This window comes from Macaca fascicularis, chromosome 2 (assembly GCF_037993035.2).
Source record: "Macaca fascicularis isolate 582-1 chromosome 2, T2T-MFA8v1.1".
Taxonomy (NCBI): Eukaryota; Metazoa; Chordata; class Mammalia; order Primates; family Cercopithecidae; genus Macaca; species Macaca fascicularis.
The window spans coordinates 190,793,172-190,810,879 of record NC_088376.1 but is presented as its reverse complement, the minus strand read 5'-3'; the positions used below and the strand labels follow the sequence as shown (position 1 = coordinate 190,810,879).

At 38.8% G+C, this 17,708-nt stretch overlaps 2 protein-coding genes across 3 annotated transcripts in view; one reads left to right on the top strand and one right to left on the bottom strand.

Moving 5' to 3' along the window:
- Positions 1-5,009, bottom strand: part of LOC135964368 (uncharacterized) — a 94,981-nt gene extending 89,972 nt beyond the window's left edge. Inside the window, exon 1 of the mRNA XM_045385314.3 lies at positions 4,834-5,009. The gene's annotated coding sequence lies outside the window, so the exon portion shown is untranslated. The remainder of the gene's footprint in view (positions 1-4,833) is intronic.
- On the top strand, positions 4,974-14,903 carry C2H3orf38 (chromosome 2 C3orf38 homolog). 2 transcript variants are annotated; one of them, XM_074033660.1, is made up of 3 exons: positions 4,974-5,327; positions 8,383-8,624; positions 12,841-14,903. In XM_074033660.1, exons 1-3 carry the CDS (start codon positions 5,201-5,203, stop codon positions 13,450-13,452), a joined length of 981 nt encoding a protein of 326 aa, XP_073889761.1. In that variant the 5' UTR covers positions 4,974-5,200; the 3' UTR covers positions 13,453-14,903. The 2 variants fall into 2 exon arrangements, with proteins under 2 accessions (XP_073889761.1, XP_005548452.1); XM_005548395.5 differs by having other exon boundaries at positions 12,838-14,903.
- The last annotated feature ends 2,805 nt before the right edge of the window (positions 14,904-17,708 follow it).

Sequence of the window (17,708 nt, the reverse complement as noted above, 5' to 3'; positions counted from 1 at the left end):
TTTTTGGACATTTTAATGAATGCCTATATGGAGGAATAAAAGTTGATAGAATTCTGTTTCACCAAAGTCACTTCAGGTAAGTGGGTTCAGTGTGATACAGTACTTTCTGCAAACTTAGTAGGTGTCGGAACTCTCCAAAGGCAAGACAGTAGATAAATTTGTCTACATTGGTAATTCTTCAAAAATGAAGAGCTTCTGGTGGAACTTAAAAAAAACAAAGACTGAAATCATTTTGAAATATTACAATATAAATGATGATGAAAATTATTTCCTAGGAAAGAATTTCACTGGGGAAACAAACGTTTTAAAGTCAGTAAGCTGTAACCCAAAGTGATGTCCTTGAGCATGAGGGCTCCTACTTTTTTGGTTCGCTAACAAAGGAAAACCCTCTAAACTATTTGTTATAACTTGCAATTGGAAAAAATGGGGCTTTAAGTAGGAAAAAAACCTTTCTGATGTGATGAGATCACACTGCAAATGATAAATGGGATAAAATGATTTGTGCAACTTACAAGCATTATGCCTTGAAACACTATGAGAGTGTTATTGAAACATTCTAGAGCTGAGATCTAAAATTATCAGTCTGATTTATGGTCATATGATCTTAGACTCAATATATTCCATATTCAAAATAATGAAGGTATTGAGGTATTTGGACAAAGTTATTGGGGTTTCGATAACTTCATTTTCCTTTTCTGAAATTTGAGGAATTCTGGGAAGCATCTACTACTAAATAGGCTTCCAAGATAACCAAATTCAGCTGATTTTCATAGCATAATGTCTGTACTGATTTTAAGAATCAACTGATAAAACAGGGACAGATGTTTTAACTGTACATCAAGATTTGAAATAGAGTCAATCCACTAATACTTGGAATAAAAATTGTAAATGATAGAAAGTTTCATGCCTTATTGATGGGTACTGCACAGCGGGGGAAGAAATGGCTTGTTGATATATGCTACCTCTAATTGTACAACTCAAGGTTAAATATGAACACTGCTCTGTAGACACCAAAGTTCAGAAAGGTTAACCTGGTTAAAATCACACAGCTAATAAATGCAGAGGGTGACTGAAAAATCAGATGGGTCCCAAAACCATGTTTCCATTGTGCCACACACTTTTCCCTACAAATGTAGAGCATGAGTGGATCTAATAATCCAACTCAGGTCAGATTTGCCTGAGGATCAGTGATTTCAGAGTCAAAGGATGAAGCCTGGTAGAGAGATATCTGGTTGATGTAGTAGTATCTTCTAGCAGTGATTCTTATGTGGTTTCTAGAGCAGCAGAATCAGCATCACCTGGAAATTTGTTAGAAATGCTAAATTGTGGTCAGGTTGGAGGCCATCTGGCGTAACAAATCCTCCAGGTGATTCTGATACAAGCTAAGGTTTGACAATCACAGATCTAAAGCAATAAGGTTCTTTGTATTTCCCTAGAAGATAAACTTTCCCCTTAAATTTATAGAACCTTCTCAAAAATTAGTTTCCAAGACATTTAAAGAAGTCCCCTATTACTAGGTACTTAAACTGTTGGGTGAATGGATACTTTAGTAGTAAGATCTAATATCCCAAACCACTCTAATGGGGAGAGTTTTTTGTTTTTTGCTCAAGTTGTATTCAGTAAATGAAACTACCAGAACAGAATTTAATGGAAACAGTGCAAAGAGGTGTGGGGATCAGTTACACTCAAATTCTAGCACACTAGTTTTATCGTTGTGGAGAGCTGTACATCTCATTGATACAGAATTTTGCTAAGTTTCTCTTCATGTTAGGTATGGCTCCTGTACCCTGTCTTTGGCTCCAGTCATATTTAAAACCTCCATCTACCCTCATCATGTTATTTTAGTCCATGCATTTTTCACTACTATTCCCTTTACTGGTTGTTCACCTTTTTCCCTGTCCCATCTCTCATTCTTTGATTTAATCCTTCCTAAGCATAACCACTTTGTCAGAAAGCCAGGTCTCTTGATTACTCCCCTAGCATTCCTCCTCTCAATACATGGCAACTAGTTGCCCGAACCAAAACCTTCTAATCATCCCTGACTCTATCATGCCCTTCACTCTAATTCAAGCCACCATTTTCTCTAACCTGGACTATTTTAATAGTCTCCTAACTGGGTTCCCTGCTTCTACCCTTACCCTCCCTTCAGTCTTCACACCAGCAGCCAAAGTAATCCTGTTCTGAGACAAGTCAGATAATGACATTCCTGTTTAAAACCTGCCAGTGCCTTCAAAGCTCATTCATTTATTCAACAAATATTCATTGGATACCTACCGTATGCTGGCCTCTGTAACAGGCAATGAAAAACAAATCCTTGCCTCACAGAGCTCATATTCTATTGGGGGACAACAAACATACAGTATGAGTGCTATGCAGAAAAATAAAGTGGGTAGGAAATGCATAAGTAAGCATGGTGTTGGTGGTGATTTTAAGCAAGATGATGAGGTAAGGCCTCTGATAAGGTGACTTTTGAGCAGGAACCTGACTAAAGTAGAGGAAAGAGTCATTCAGATATCCAAGGTAAGAATATGCCAGTGGCAAGAGCAAAGGCTTTGAGGCAAGAACCTGTGGCAAGTTGAAGGAACAGATGATAAGGGAACCACTGACTAGTCTGGAGAGATTGACAGAATAATGAGAAAGAGATAAAACATGAAAGCTGAAGTCCATAGAATGGTCTACAAGGTTCTAGACCTACACTATCCAAGACAGTAGTCACTAGCCACGTGTGGCTATTAAAAGTTAAATTCAAATAAAACTTAAAATTCAGTTCCTTAGTTGCACTAAACACAAGAAGCTCAAGAGCCACGTGCCTGATAGTTACTGTATTGGATAGTAAAAAGAACACTGTCATCATCTCGAAAAGCATCTTGACAGGTTTTATATCAGTGGCTCTTAATTGTGGGTGATTTTGCCCTGCAGGGGACATGTAACAACGTCTGGAGGTAATTTTGGTTGGCGCAGAGAGGGAAGGAGGTGCTACTGGCACCTAGTGGGTAGAGGATGGGGATGCGTTAAGCATCCTACAAGGCACAGGACAATCCCCTGGACAAAAGATTATCCTGCCCAAAATGTCAACAGTTCTATGATCAAGAAACCCTGTGTTAGATCAGTCTTGACTGCAACTCTAACCACCTTGCTCATTGCCTCCTCTTGCTCAAACGGGCTCCAGTCTCCTGGACTCCTTCCTCGAAATCTCTTGCTTCTTCCTGACATGCTTCTCCTGCGGTTCACTCACTTTCTTGTGATCTTCAAAGGCACTTAAATAAGTTTTCCTTTCAACTTGTATAAAATACTAACATCCTCTCCCATCCCTGTCTTCTGGATTTATTTTTTTCCATAGCATCTCGTGGCCGACTATATAGTTTCTTACATGTTTACTGTCTATTTCCTTCCACCAAAATGCAAGCATTGTTTTTTGCCCTAGTACAAAGAACAATAACTGGCAAGTAGGTGCTCAACTATAATACATTTTTAATGAACGAATGAAGTAAGTTGGACATGCCCTCCACGTGGTCCCACACCAACATATTTTAGCACTTATCTTGTCATCTCTTTACTAACAACACTCCCAAAAGCTCCTTGAAGAAAGGTCAGGGTCACGTCTCTGAACCTTCAATAGTAGCAGGCATTCATTAATACTTAATTTAAAATATGAAGAATTGCTGTGTTGAGCAAATGGTACCCCAAATAACATCCACTGACAATTTCACCATATTTTGAATGCCTTGTTTTAAAGACTACATGTACACTATATGACTGATATTTAGCTATTATTTATGAGACAGGGTCTCGCTGTCACCCAGGTTGGGGTGCAGTGAGTGTGGCGTGATCTCAGCTAACTGCAACTTCTGCCTCCAGAGTTCAAGCGATTCTTCTGCCTCAGCCTCCGAACAGCTGCGATTACAGGCGTCTGCCACCATGCCAGGCTAATTTTTTGTATTTTTAGTGAAGACGGGGTTTCTTTATGTTGGCCAGGCTGGTCTCGAACTCCTGGCCCCTTGTGATCTGTCCGCCTCAGCCTCCCAAAGTGCTGGGATTACAGGCGTGAGCCACCGCGCCTGGTCAATCCTAATTTTCATATGTAAAAATGTATTTTAAAGTTAAATTTGCTCGCCAGGATCTGCAGATGTGTACATTTCAGCTACTAAATGGCAATACCCCAATTAAATGTCAACTGATCAAAAACAGGCCTTAAAAATGGAAAGAGAAAAAGGCAAGTGACAATTTAGTCCGATTCCTCTTTAGCAGAGCATGACTATTTCTCTCGTCAATGTGTGTTGCTACCATGCCAATACTAATATCAGCTCTTTAGTAAGAGCCACGCACTGTTCACCCCGCCCCCACAACCCCAAGAGGTAGGCATCTCCACTAGATCCACTTCCATAGGACACTGAAGGGGAAAAGGCTACGGAGCTTGCTTACAGTCTGAGTAAATGGCGGAGTAAAACCCTGGCAATCTGGCGTCCAGAACCCCCAACCTTAAATTGCGCGCGACATCGCCTCTTCTAAGGCCGAGCCGCCAACAAGGGAAATGGAGGCAAGAAACTGTCCCGGCGTGTTTGAGAGGAAAGTCCGCTGGAAGACGGCCAGGCACAGTGGATTATCTCTTTTTAACTTTTCATACTATAATGTTAAACAAAACTAAATTATTTTAGTTTACTTAATTTAAGGAATCAAACTACCGGCTCACCCAACTCAGAAGTGGCCGCAGAAGACATTCAAGCGCTCCCGGGGGCCCGGCCCGCGGGCGGGGAGGAGCCGCCTCCATTGGACGGCCCCGCGGCATCACGGGAGCTCGCGGTGCACCCGGCTTGCCGGCTGCTTTCTACGCACCTGCACCTGCGCAGCCCTCCAAGGCGCTCTTTTGGAGGAGGGACTTCTGTTTCGGAGGAGGGACTTCTCTTTCGGTAACCAGCTCCCTTGCTGAAAGTGTATGTTCTCCATATAAACCCGGCACTTCCCTTAATTGAGATACGTGGGACTTCACTCCGTCCCCAGCCCGGAACCACAAGTGGGAGCACTTTGTTTCCTGATTGACCTCTTTGGCGAGTACTTCCGCCCAGGGGCCTGGAATACTCGAGGCCCTTCGACGGCGAACAACAAGAAAGGCACTTCCGGTGCCTGTTGCCAGGCGCGGGCCCAGTGGGCCGTAGGGGCGACGTTTTTGCCGTCGTCTTTACCCCCAGCCCCGGGGGTGGAGATGTCGGGACTCAGCTTTTCAGAGATGGAGGGCTGCCGTAACCTACTTGGCCTACTGGACAACGACGAGATCATGGCCCTATGCGACACCGTCACCAACCGCCTCGTGCAGCCTGAAGACCGCCAAGGTAAGGGCGGACCCTTCCCCTAGGAGGCTGCCGCCCCTCCCCTGGCCTCACGCCTACCCCGCTTAGGCAGAATCCTCGGGAATCTGGGCCGCCGCGGCGGATCCATGGCTCTGCAGCTACTACCCAGACTTGGGCTGCCGGGTCAAGGGAGGGAGGTGGTGGTGGTGGTGATGGCGCGGCTTCCAGGTTTTATCCATTCAGTATTATGGGCAGCGCTTGTTGATTCAAGGATTCGGAATAAGTCATTAGTAATTTTAAAAATTTTTCTGGGGAGCCAGAATGTTTTGCATTTTCAGTTCCGATCAGCTGAAGAGAGTCAGCTGCCGCTCGGGCTTTTTTCTTCAAGTTTGAGTGGGAGGAGGTTGGCAAACATTTTCTTATGTCTCTGGTAAAAAGCAGCTACTGTAATTAAATGGCAGACACCTTGAATCCACGTCTCTTTTTGGAGGCAAAATTTTTCAGAGCTAAATTTTCGTACTGGGAATACATACAAGCGAGCTAAATACATATTCCGGTGGATTTTTAAGGGCTATTAGTGAGAAGCCTGATTGTGACTAGTCCATGTAAAAATGTAAAGCGTTTGTTCATTTTGTGTGTCGGGTAGCTAGTTTTATTTTAAATTTGCTGAATTTTACTTCAAAATGTGAAAAATTCCAGATTCCCATATTAGTATACGATTATCTTTAAAAGATTCTGCCCTTTTAAAACTGGGTTTTTCTGCTTAAGTCGGATTTCATTTTTGGCATTGAAGAAAGTCATTTATCACTTTGAGCCATGGACACTAAAAGAGGAAATTCCAAAGAATTAAGACCTAAAATAGCTTTAGACTTACATGGTTCTTCAGTGTTTGTCTTACATGCCTTCACCTTCTTACAGTCATGGTGAGTGTGAATTTAAAATTATAATGGATAAAATGCTGCATTTAATTGATAGGGTATCTAAAAGCAAATAGGAAAAAAATTCCCAGTGCAAAAACGTTTAAATGACTTGAAGAAACATTGTTGGGGGGTGGGGGGGAATAACATTTAAGCATATGAAAGTATACTCAGCGTCTTTAGAAACTAATGAAATGAAAACCAGAAACAGAAGTTGTCTTTTCTGTGTACCAGCTTGGAAAAAAAAATTAAAAATATAAAGTATAAACTTCAAGTGTTCATGATCAGGTGAAGCAACTCGTTGACAACTAGTGAAGGAGTGTAAGTTAAAACTACCACTTTGAAGAACAGATTTGACATCTCCTAAAATGGCAGATTAGACACATACTCGAGACCGACCTAGTCTTCTCAAACTTGAATATGCTTTTGAATCTCTCAGGGATCTTGTTAAAATGCAGGTTCTGATTCGTTAGTTTTAGGGGACGCCCAGAAATTCTGCTTCTGACAAGCTCCAGGTTGATGCTCATACTGCTTGCCCCTTTGGGCACTGGGAGATACATATGAGAATTTCAAAGTAACAGCGTTTGTAATTGGACACAGAATAGAAGTCTGTAAACAGAAGAATAGCTAGATACCTTGTGTACAGTCGTATAACTAATTATGATATAGCAGTGAAAATGAGCTAGCTATGTGTATCAGATTACTCCAGAAAATATTAAGTGAAAAGCTGATTATAGAAAACTATATACCGTATATGGATGGATTGAATTTATAGCACAATTTAAAACATACCAAACCAAATATAGTTCAGGGATATATACTTATGCTGTACAGCTATAAAAAAATGGGAAGTTTTAAAGCAACATTTAGTATAGTAGCTACTCTGAGGTGGATGAGAAGAAAGAGGAATAGCATTAGGGAAGAGACGAAATGAGGGCCTCAAAGATAGTACTATTTCTTGCGTCCTAAGTTAGGAGGTATGCATATGGAAGTTCGTCTTATTGCCATTCTGTATGATTCCCACGTGTCAGAAATATTCTTTGGTCTGTGTTTAATATAAATATTTTAAAATAGAAGTCGGCCAGGCATAGTGGCTCACGCCTGTAATCCCAGCACTTTGGGAGGCCGAGGCAGGTGGATCATCTGAGGTCAAGAGTTCGAGACCAGCCTGGCCAACATGGTGAAACCCTGTCTCTACTAAAAATACAAAAATTAGCTGGGTGTGGTGGCACGCACCTGTAACCCCTTGGGAGACTGAGGCAGGAGAATCCCTTGAACCCAGGAGGTGGAGGTTGCAGTCAGCCAAGATCGTGCCAGTGCAGTCCAGGCTGGGTGACAGAGCGAGACTCCGTCTCAAAAGAATAAAAATTAAAATAAAAAGTATAAAAATATAAGCCCTGGTTCTCCACTTTCTAGAAATACAATAATTGGGCCAGATGTGGTGGATCACGCCTGTAATCCCAGTACTTTAGGAGGCCAAGGCAGGCAGATCACGAGGTCAGGAGATCGAGACCATCCTTGCTAACATGGTGAAACCCAGTCTCTACTAAAAAAAAAATACAAAAAAATTTAGCTGGGTGTGGTGTCGGGCGCCTGTAGTCCCAGCTACTCAGGAGCCTGGGACAGGAGAATGACGTGAACCTGGGAGGCAGAGCTTGCAGTGAGCCAAGATCGCACCACTGCACGCCAGCTTGGGCGTCGGAGAAAGACTCGTCTCAAAAATAATAATAATAATAATTGATACCTAATATGGCCTCAACTTTCATTATCTGTAGAGGAGATAGGACTAAAATTCCTTGACATCTAAAATATTGTTGTAATTGTCCCTATTTTTAGAGGTTGTACATGAATTTAGGACTGTTGGCCTTATTAGAAAAAAATGTTTTTTCTGGCTTGAATGTTTTCTTAAAATGCAATTCTTTAAGAGAAAATGCTAAACTTTCACTGTCACTTATGGGAAGTGAAAAGAAGAGATTTTAGGTAAGGGAAGTTTAAGGCATAAAGACATTAAAAGAAAACTGACAATGGACTTCCTATTTTTTTAAAGTGGTGGCTATCATGCAACAGCAGTAATATTGTGAAAATAGCTTATAAATATTATTTAATAGAGTTTCTACTGACCTGGCACAAATTTGTAAGTGCCTCATGATTTTTTATTAATCTTCGCAATTTCTTTCTAGATGCTGTTCGTGCGATATTAGTGTACAGCCAAAGTGCAGAAGAACTTCTAAGGCGTAGAAAAGTCCACCGAGAAGTTATATTTAAGTACTTGGCAACACAGGGGATTATTATACCTCCAGCTACTGAAAAACACAATCTTATTCAGCATGCGAAAGATTACTGGCAAAAGCAATCACAACTGAAATTGAAGGAAACGCCAGAGCCAGTTACAAAGACAGAGAACATCCAACTCTTTCAACAGGTAAAATAAATCTTAGAGTTCTTTTCTGAACCTTTGTTCTGTCTGAAACTTTGTTGATAATCCTAAATCTTGGGGAACATGGTTAATAATGTTTGTGGGGTTTTTTTATTTTTATTTTTTAAGAGATTCTTGCTCTGTTGCCCAGGCTGGAGTGCAGTGGTATAATCGTAGCTCACTGCAGCCTAGAATTTCTGGGCTCAAGTGATCCACTCCCTCTGCCTCCTGAGTAGCTAGGGCTACAGGCATGTACCACCATGCCTGGCTAATTTTTAAAATACTTTGTAGGGATAGGGTCTCAACTATGTTGCCCAGGCTGTTCTTGAACTCCTGGCCTCAAGTGGTCCTCCCACCTCGGCTGGTATTACAGGCAAGAGCCACCATGCCTAGCCTATTTTATTTATATTTTGTAATTTTAACTTTGTTTCATATCCTATCAATCCCGAAGGAAGAGACCAGTAAAGCAACTAAAAGAAAAAATGTTTCTGACATATCGTGATATGTATGTAATCATCTATTGATATGTGAGAGAAAAAGTATTTTTCAATATCAGCATCATCAAATGAGGACTATTGGATTTTTAGAGAGTAAACTGCAAGGTTAATTTTTTTTTTTTTTCAGCGAAATACTGTTCATTTAAAAAAGGACTGCTGATACATGCAACAATCTGTATGAATCTCAAAAACATTAAGTAGAGCAAAACAAGCCAGACATAACATACTATCTAATTACTTGTATATTAAAGCCACTTCCAGGCAAAGCTAGCATTTGATGGTAGATACCAGAGCAGTGGCTGCTTTGAGTGAGGGCGGGGAATTCAAAGTGAATGGAAAAGGGGCCTGAGGAAATGTTCTGGGGTGATTGAAATGTTTTGTATTTTGATCTAGATGATGGTTATGTAGCTGCATACGTTTTTCAACATTCCTCATGCTGTGTGTTTAGATTTGTGATTTTACTATATGTAAATTAATTCCTTAATAAAATACTATTATAAAATAAGCTGTAAATTAAATGAAATTAACTTCAAGTTTATATTGAGTTTATATGTTTCCATTGAACAATCACTAGTGCTGGTTAAAAGAGGCTTATCGACTTACTCATTTCATTTCTTTTTTTTTTTCCTCAAATATTACTGATTTGTTTATATGCAAATACCTATTTTTTTATATATCTTCACTTTTTTTTTTTTAATTATACTTTAAGTTCTAGGGTACATGTGCACAACGTGCAGGTTTGTTACATATGTATACATATGCCATGTTGGTGTGCTGCACCCATTAACTCGTCATTTACATTAGGTATATCTCCTAATGCTGTCCCTCCCCTCTCCCCCCTCCCCACAATAGACCCCGGTGTGTGATGTTTCCCTTCCTGTGTCCAAGTGATCTCATTGTTCAGTTCCCACCTGTGAGTGAGAACATGCGGTGTTTGGTTTTCTGTTCTTGCGATAGTTTGCTGAGAATGATGGTTTCCAGCTGCATCCATATCCCTACAAAGGACACAAACTCATCCTTTTTTATGGCTGCATAATATTCCATGGTGTATATGTGCCACATTTTCTTAATCCAGTCTGTCACAGATGGACATTTGGGTTGATTCCAAGTCTTTGCTATTGTGAATAGTGCCACAATAAACATACGTGTGCATGTGTCTTTATAGCAGCATGCCTTATAATCCTTTGGGTATATCCCCAGTAATGGGATGGCTGGGTCAAATGGTATTTCTAGTTCTAGATCCTTGAGAAATCGCCACACTGTTTTCCACAATAGTTGAACTAGTTTACAATCCCACCAACAGTGTAAAAGTGTTCCTATTTCTCCACTTCCTCTCCAGCACCTGTTGTTTCCTGATTTTTTAATGATTGCCATTCTAACTGGTGTGAGATGGTATCTCATTGTGGTTTTGATTTGCATTTCTCTGATGGCCAGTGATGATGAGCATTTTTTCATGTGTCTGTTGGCTGTATGAATGTCTTCTTTTGAGAAATGTCTGTTCATATCCTTTGCCCACTTTTTGATGGGGTTGTTTTTTTCTTGCAAATTTGATTGAGTTCTTTGTAGGTTCTGGATATTAGCCATTTGTCAGATGAGTAGATTGCAAAAATTTTCTCCCATTCTGTAGGTTGCCTGTTCACTCTGATAGCAATTTCTTTTGCCGTGCAGAAGCTCTTTAATTTAATGAGATCCCATTTGTCAATTTTGGCTTTTGTTGCCGTTGCTTTTGGTGTTTTAGACATGAAGTCCTTGCCCATGCCTATGTCCTGAATGGTATTACCTAGGTTTTCTTCTAGGGTTTTTATGGTTTTAGGTCTAATGCAAGGTTAATTTTAACTTCAGCTCTGTGTAATTTTTTTTCACTTTAGAAGAATTTTATTGCAAATTCTTTCTCACTTTGTTTTTGGTATTGCAAAAATGTTATGAAAACAACCTAAAATTTTACTGTAAAATTTTTTTTTTTTTTTTTTTTTTTTTTAGGTTCCAGGGTATGTGTGCAGGTTTGTTAGACAGGTAAACATGTGCCATGGTGTTTTGCTGCACCTGTCAACCTATCACCTAGGTGTGAAGCCCAGCATGCATTAGCTGTTTTTCTTGATGCCCCGCCCCTACATTGGAACCTAAATATTTTTTATGCTTTTTTTTTTTTTTTTAGCTAGAAAAAGTTCTATTGTAGAAATTTTCTCCAGCGGACATTGGCTGTTTCTGTTCTTTGTATCTCCACTGTACATTTTAGATATTGCACAAATATTTAAGTGTTGCTTGAATTAACCTCTAGGTAATTTGCAGATTTTTAAACTACATACCACATTTTTTGAATTAATGAGGTTTCAGAGTGAGAAAGCTTTGCTTTCACATTAGGAAAGAATCTTCTAAGAGCTTTCTTACTTTATATACTGATAAGAGCATTGACTTTGAACTCATACAGATACAACTTCAAATTAGAGTCTGCCATATACTAGGTGAGTTAACTTAGGCAAATAACTTGACCTTTCTGAGCCTTGTTTTTTTAATCTATAAAATGATCATAATAATATCTATGTCCTAGGGCTTATTGTGAAGGTAGGAAGAAATAGCTCTTAAGTACCACACACAGTGCCCAGTATATTGAATAGCAGGTGCTCAGTGAACCTAATACATCTTGGTAAAGTAGTGTTGTGGAACATAGGGATGAATGAGATCTAGTCTATCAGGTAGATTTTCACAGTAACTTTTTTTTTTTTGAGACAAAGTCCGTCCTGTCACCCAGGTTGGAGTACAGTGGCACGATCTCAACTCACTGCAGCCTCCGCCCTCTGGGTTCAAGTGCTTCTCCTGCCTCAGCCTCCCGAGTAGCTGGAATTACCAGCATGCGCCGCTACACTCAGCTAATTTTTGTATTTTTAGTAGAGACGGGGTTTCACCATGTTGACCAGACTGGTCTTGAACTCCTGACCTCAAGTGATCTGCCTGCCTCGGCCTCCCAAAGTGCCGAGATTACAGGCATGAGCCACCGTGCCCAGCTTACTGTAACATTTTCTTTGAAAAAAGAAAAATAATAGAATAAAATTAATCCCAGTTATAGAAAATAACCTGTTTCAATCACCGTTAGAATATGCTTTTTTTTTTTTTAAAGACAAATGAAAATGCTTACTTATATCAAGTTTATGTAATTTATATGCAAAATGTGAACATCTTGAAGGTTTGGAGTGTCGCTCTGTTGCACGGGCTGGAATGCAGTGGTGCTATCTTGGCTCACTGCGACCTCCACCTCCCAAGTTCAAGTGATTCTCCTGCCTCAGCCTCCCGAGTAGCTGAGAATACAGGCACAGGCCACCATGCCCGGCTAACTTTTGTATTTTTAGTAGAGACGGGGTTTCACTATGTTGACCAGGCTGGTCTCGAACTCCTGACCTCGCCATCCACCTGCTTCAGCCTCCCAAAGTGCTGGGATTACAGGCATGAGCCACTGCACCCTCCCAGTTCATATTAATTTTTTTTTTTACTAAACCTTACTCTCTTAGCTGAATTTTCAGCAATTTAAGCTGGAAATTTCTAAAATGATTTTTCTCCTTTTGAAAAAAGATTTTTTACTATGCATAATGGGTTCAGCAAGTTCACATATAGTTCATTTCTCTCTGGTGTAATGGGTGCATTCAAACTTTGAATAGGATAGATAGAAAAATAAATATGAAAGTTAAACCTTGGTGTTATTTTGTATTTATTTTATTTGTTTCAATCAGCAGGTGAAAGAAGATAAAAAAGCTGAAAAAGTTGATTTTCGTCGCCTAGGAGAAGAATTCTGTCATTGGTTCTTTGGACTCCTTAATTCTCAGAATCCTTTTCTGGGACCACCTCAACATGAATGGGGGCCACAGCACTTCTGGCATGATGTGAAGCTTAGGTTTTATTACAACACATCAGAACAAAATGTTACGGACTACTATGGAGCAGAAATCGTGAGCCTTCGTTTGCTGTCACTAGTAAAAGAAGAATTTCTTTTTCTCAGCCCCAACCTAGATTCACATGGACTGAAATGTGCATCTTCTCCTCATGGACTGGTTATGGTTGGAGTTGCTGGGACTGTCCATCGAGGAAACACTTGTTTGGGCATTTTTGAACAAATTTTTGGACTCATCCGCTGCCCTTTTGTGGAGAATACTTGGAAAATCAAATTTATCAACCTGAAAATTAGGGGAGAGAGTTCCCTTGCTCCTGGAACATTACCGAAACCAGCTGTTAAATTTGAACAAAGTGATCTAGAGGCCTTTTATAATGTAATCACTTTGTGTGGTACCAGCGAAGTACGACATAATGTAAAGCAGTTTTTGGATAGTGGAACTGGGGACCAAGTTTGATGTAGTGGAAATTAGACATTGCTTAACAAAAGAGAACTGGGTTTACCTGACCCTCTAAAGCACTAAGTACTGTCAGCCTGAAAAAATCTTCTGTACAGAAACTCTTCCAAATACTATATCAGTAATGTCTGAATTATTTCAGATGTGAAAATTGACATATTTTAGTTGAAATACCTTTCTGGACTACAGACTTACATATTATGTGAATACTTACTATTTCTACCCGAATTGCAGCAAATGTTCTGAAAGCTTAATGCAAATAAATCCGACTTTAGATCTGACAGCTAACTGTGTGCCTTAGAAACCAGGTAATATTTTCCTTTTACTTAGTGAATATTCTGCTAATATCTGTACTTTTCATGTGGGAAAGGATTAATAATGGTCCAGGCTTCCCCTCTTTAAGTTTCTTGTTTACTTTTGTCTAACTCTGGATAATTGTATTTTACAAATACATCTCACCATAGTATATTTTTAAAACTATTAAATATTTTAGATCAAAGGTCTCATTTTAGAAAATTTAACATTCTTTTTGCAAAAAAGTCCAATAATTTGAAAGTTTAAGAAAAACTTACTACCTCTTTAAATATTTGAGACATGTTTTTCAAAGTTATCAGCTATAGTCCAAGCTCAATATCTTTTGTAATCTGCACATTTTCCTTACTGTTTTTGGGCAATGATAAATGCTGTTCTCAAAACAGACTTTATTCTTACCTAGGCTTCAGCCAACAGTTTTATAGAGCTGTTATTGTAATATGATATAGAGGAAATATGCTGTTGAAATTTTAAAGGTATGTCCAGTTCCTAACTTTTAAACGAATTACTCTTCTTCCTCTTGGTTGATCTTGGCAGAGGTGACAAAAAAACCCAAAACAACCCCATGCATTTATAATGTGTGTTTACACATATACATAAGTATACATATACTCCCACATTATAGCTTAGAATGTTTAGTTTTTTACCTTTCTGTTACTAGGTTTGAGTTACATGGTTGAGTTGCCAAATTATTTACATGCTTTGAAGTTTAAATTCTTCATCACCTAGCAACTGTTTGCTGATCATGGATTTTCTTAGTTACTTTAATTTATAAAAGTACCATTTGGAAAAAAACTCAGTTGGAAAATGTGATGATGTATTCGTACATGTTACTTTTTCCTTTGCTATAATCATCTAGGGATACTGATAAGAATTTTGGAAATAGGAGGCTGAAAACTCATCCTTTTTGTTTTTTTAATGCTATGTCTCTTATGAGGAATACGAATTGGTATGTCCTAAAATAAGAATAAAGGAGGGAAATCCCTTTTGTCTGCTATAAGAATAGTGTATCATTCATATTTAATTTGTAGTTGTGTTGCTCTTAAAGTTTTAGGCATTTAACCAGAACAAAGAAAATTTTGTAACTGCTAGTTACACTATTATTGTAATATAATTAAGTATAAAAAGAGTGTGCAAAATAATTTCCTCTCATGTTTTTATAAAGGTACACAATCAGGTCACAAATCCATCTTTATCCATCCTATACCTCTGCTTGAGTTTTGAAAACAGGGTTACCTTTTATTCCTTAGTTTGCAGTTTGAAATACCATTATAAAGTGTAATAGATAAACATCCTAAGTAAAGGATGAAATTAAAAACCATTCCTGTTGCCACAGATGCTCAAAAAGGGCAGGGATTTCCTCTAGGTACCTTTAGTATTGAACTTTTGAGTTCGTGTAAAGCGCAAATAAGGCTGCAATTTCTGCACATGGTTTTGATTCAACCTTAAAAATTTAAAATCCTTTTGATAGTCTTAAGATTCTTGAGGATTAATGCTATTTTATTTCATGTTTATTTCACAAATCCCTAGATGTGGGCACACTGTACAGCCTAATGTTGGAGTGAATGTGTTAATGAATGAGTGAAAAGCTACTTGTATACAAAAGGCTTTTCCGCTTCTGGAGTTTATCTTTGGTTCTTCTCATTAGTGTTACTTTTTCAGTCACGTAGTTTCTTTGAGTTTCATACTTGAATACGCAGAAACTTTTAAGCCCCCAAAATAACTCAGATTTGGGAGGAGAAAGATACTGACTTTAAAAGCCTAGGGTTAGTAACAGACCCTGAGATTCCTGAGGCTACCTGAAAAACATTACAGGGGAAGTGTGTGAAGAAACAGTATTTGGAGGAGAAAGACCTAGAGGAATTGAAATCTATTGGTGAAGCTTGAAGCTTGATCAGCCTTTTGTGAGAATAGCCAAAAACACACTGCCAGGATTGAACCCTACTTGTGCTATGACCCCATTAGTCTGTTCATGCCAGGGAATGGCGGAGAAAGAACCCTGTTGTAGTTCTCTGTTTTGATATACCCAACTGGTATTTGGAAAGTCTGGAGTCAGTCGTAAAGGAGAATACCATACACATAATTCATCATAATTGGGCGGTCAAACTGGGGAGACCGTCTGGCCCTTTACTTGCTGTAGGCTAATTTGCCATAGCCTAATAACAGGGCATACATAGTAAATACCCTTTTTTGTTAAAATTTTTTAAAAATTGTAATAGTTACGTTAGAATACTTTGTTAGAATCTAGAATGTGAAATAACGTACTTCATGTGTCTTCTTACCAAAAATACCAACGATAAGGGAAAAAGCCATCTCTAATTTATTAAATCAACTTGAAAATGGCAAGATAGCAGATCAAGAAATGTTCTGGATTTTCAGAAAGGTCACGTTTTTATACTAAAAGAAGGTTAGTTACCTAGTACCAGTAAGAAATTGTAATCGTGTCTGAAAAAAGATTTAAAGAACAGTGGCTTAAAAGTACAAAACTGCGTTTTAACAAAATAGATCATATGGCTAAGCAGATCAAAAAAATGAATGCAAACCACACTGTAATGTTATCTTAGGATATCTCTGTTTTCACAAACTTAGATGACCTTTTCTTTCTGGGTTGTGGAAGTTGGTCATACAAGTTGAGTGCTGTGTTCTTTCTCAGGAAAAATGTTTACATGAATTTTTAGAGTTTTTACATATTTCATTGAGTCAACGGGTTTCACTAAAACATCCGTGCGTCTTATTCTCCATGTGTGGAAAATCCTGCCGTAATGATAATTACATTTCCCCCAGACGACTACTGTATTAGAAAGTGGAAATATTTATAAAAGATTTTGTGGTATTTGTAAGTCCTTAAGTTAGCTAAACCTTTTTTATGAGTGAAAGGATAATCTCTAGGAAATGTTAGTTTATGATAGTTGTAACTTGTGAATTTTGGTTTTCAGATATGGAGACAAAACCAACCAAAATACTGTCAAGTGGAATGTAAAAATATTAATTCAGAATTTATCTTATTTTGCCAAGATAAATTTAATGAAGAATAACATACTTTGGAGAAAGTGATAAAAACGTGAAAAAACATTTAGAAATGATTCTCCAGACCTTTACAAAAACTTTTCCTGAGAAATTATTTAGAAATAATTGTATATTGCTAATTCTGATGAAGGATTTTGAAAATAGGAATATTTTTTCTTCCAGGCCTGTCTATGTATGTGATCTCACCTTATACCTCTTCTTCCTGCCTCTCCCCTCACCCCCAAAATCCTATTCGTAACCTTTGTTATTTACCCAGTTTTGATGCAGATAGCACAGTGTCCATGTTAGGAAACTACACTTTCTGGATTGGGATTCTCTTCAAGTTTATTTGGCGTATATTTGTTGAGCATCTATTAATAAGTCACTGAATCAGATACAAGACAAAATAATACATCAGTAGATTATTTACATAAAGTTACATTGGATTCAGATCTCAGTCTCTGGGTTTAGGTTTCTCAAGGTTGAAACTTTTTTAGGCCCTTTGTCGAAGGATTCAGATCCTTTTATATGGTTTGGAAAATTTTTTAATTGAAATTTTAAATAGCCATATGACTCTAGCTAACCATGTAGTTTTTTTTGTTTTTGTTTTTGTTTTTTTGAGACAGAGTCTCACTCTGTCACCTAGGCTGGAGTGCAGTGGCACAATCTCGGCTCACTGCAACCTCTGTCTCCCAGGTTCAAGCGATTCTCCTGCCTCAGCCTCCCGAGCAGCTGGGACTACAGGTGCGTGCCACCACGCTCAGCTAATTTTTTTTGTATTTTTAATAGAGACGGGGTTTTACCGTGTTAGCCAGGATGGTCTTGATTTCCTGACCTCGTGTTGCACCTGCCTTGGCCTCCCAAATTTCTGGGATTACGGGCGTGAGCCACCGTGCCCGGCGCCATATAGATGTTATCAATACAAAATACAGGACATT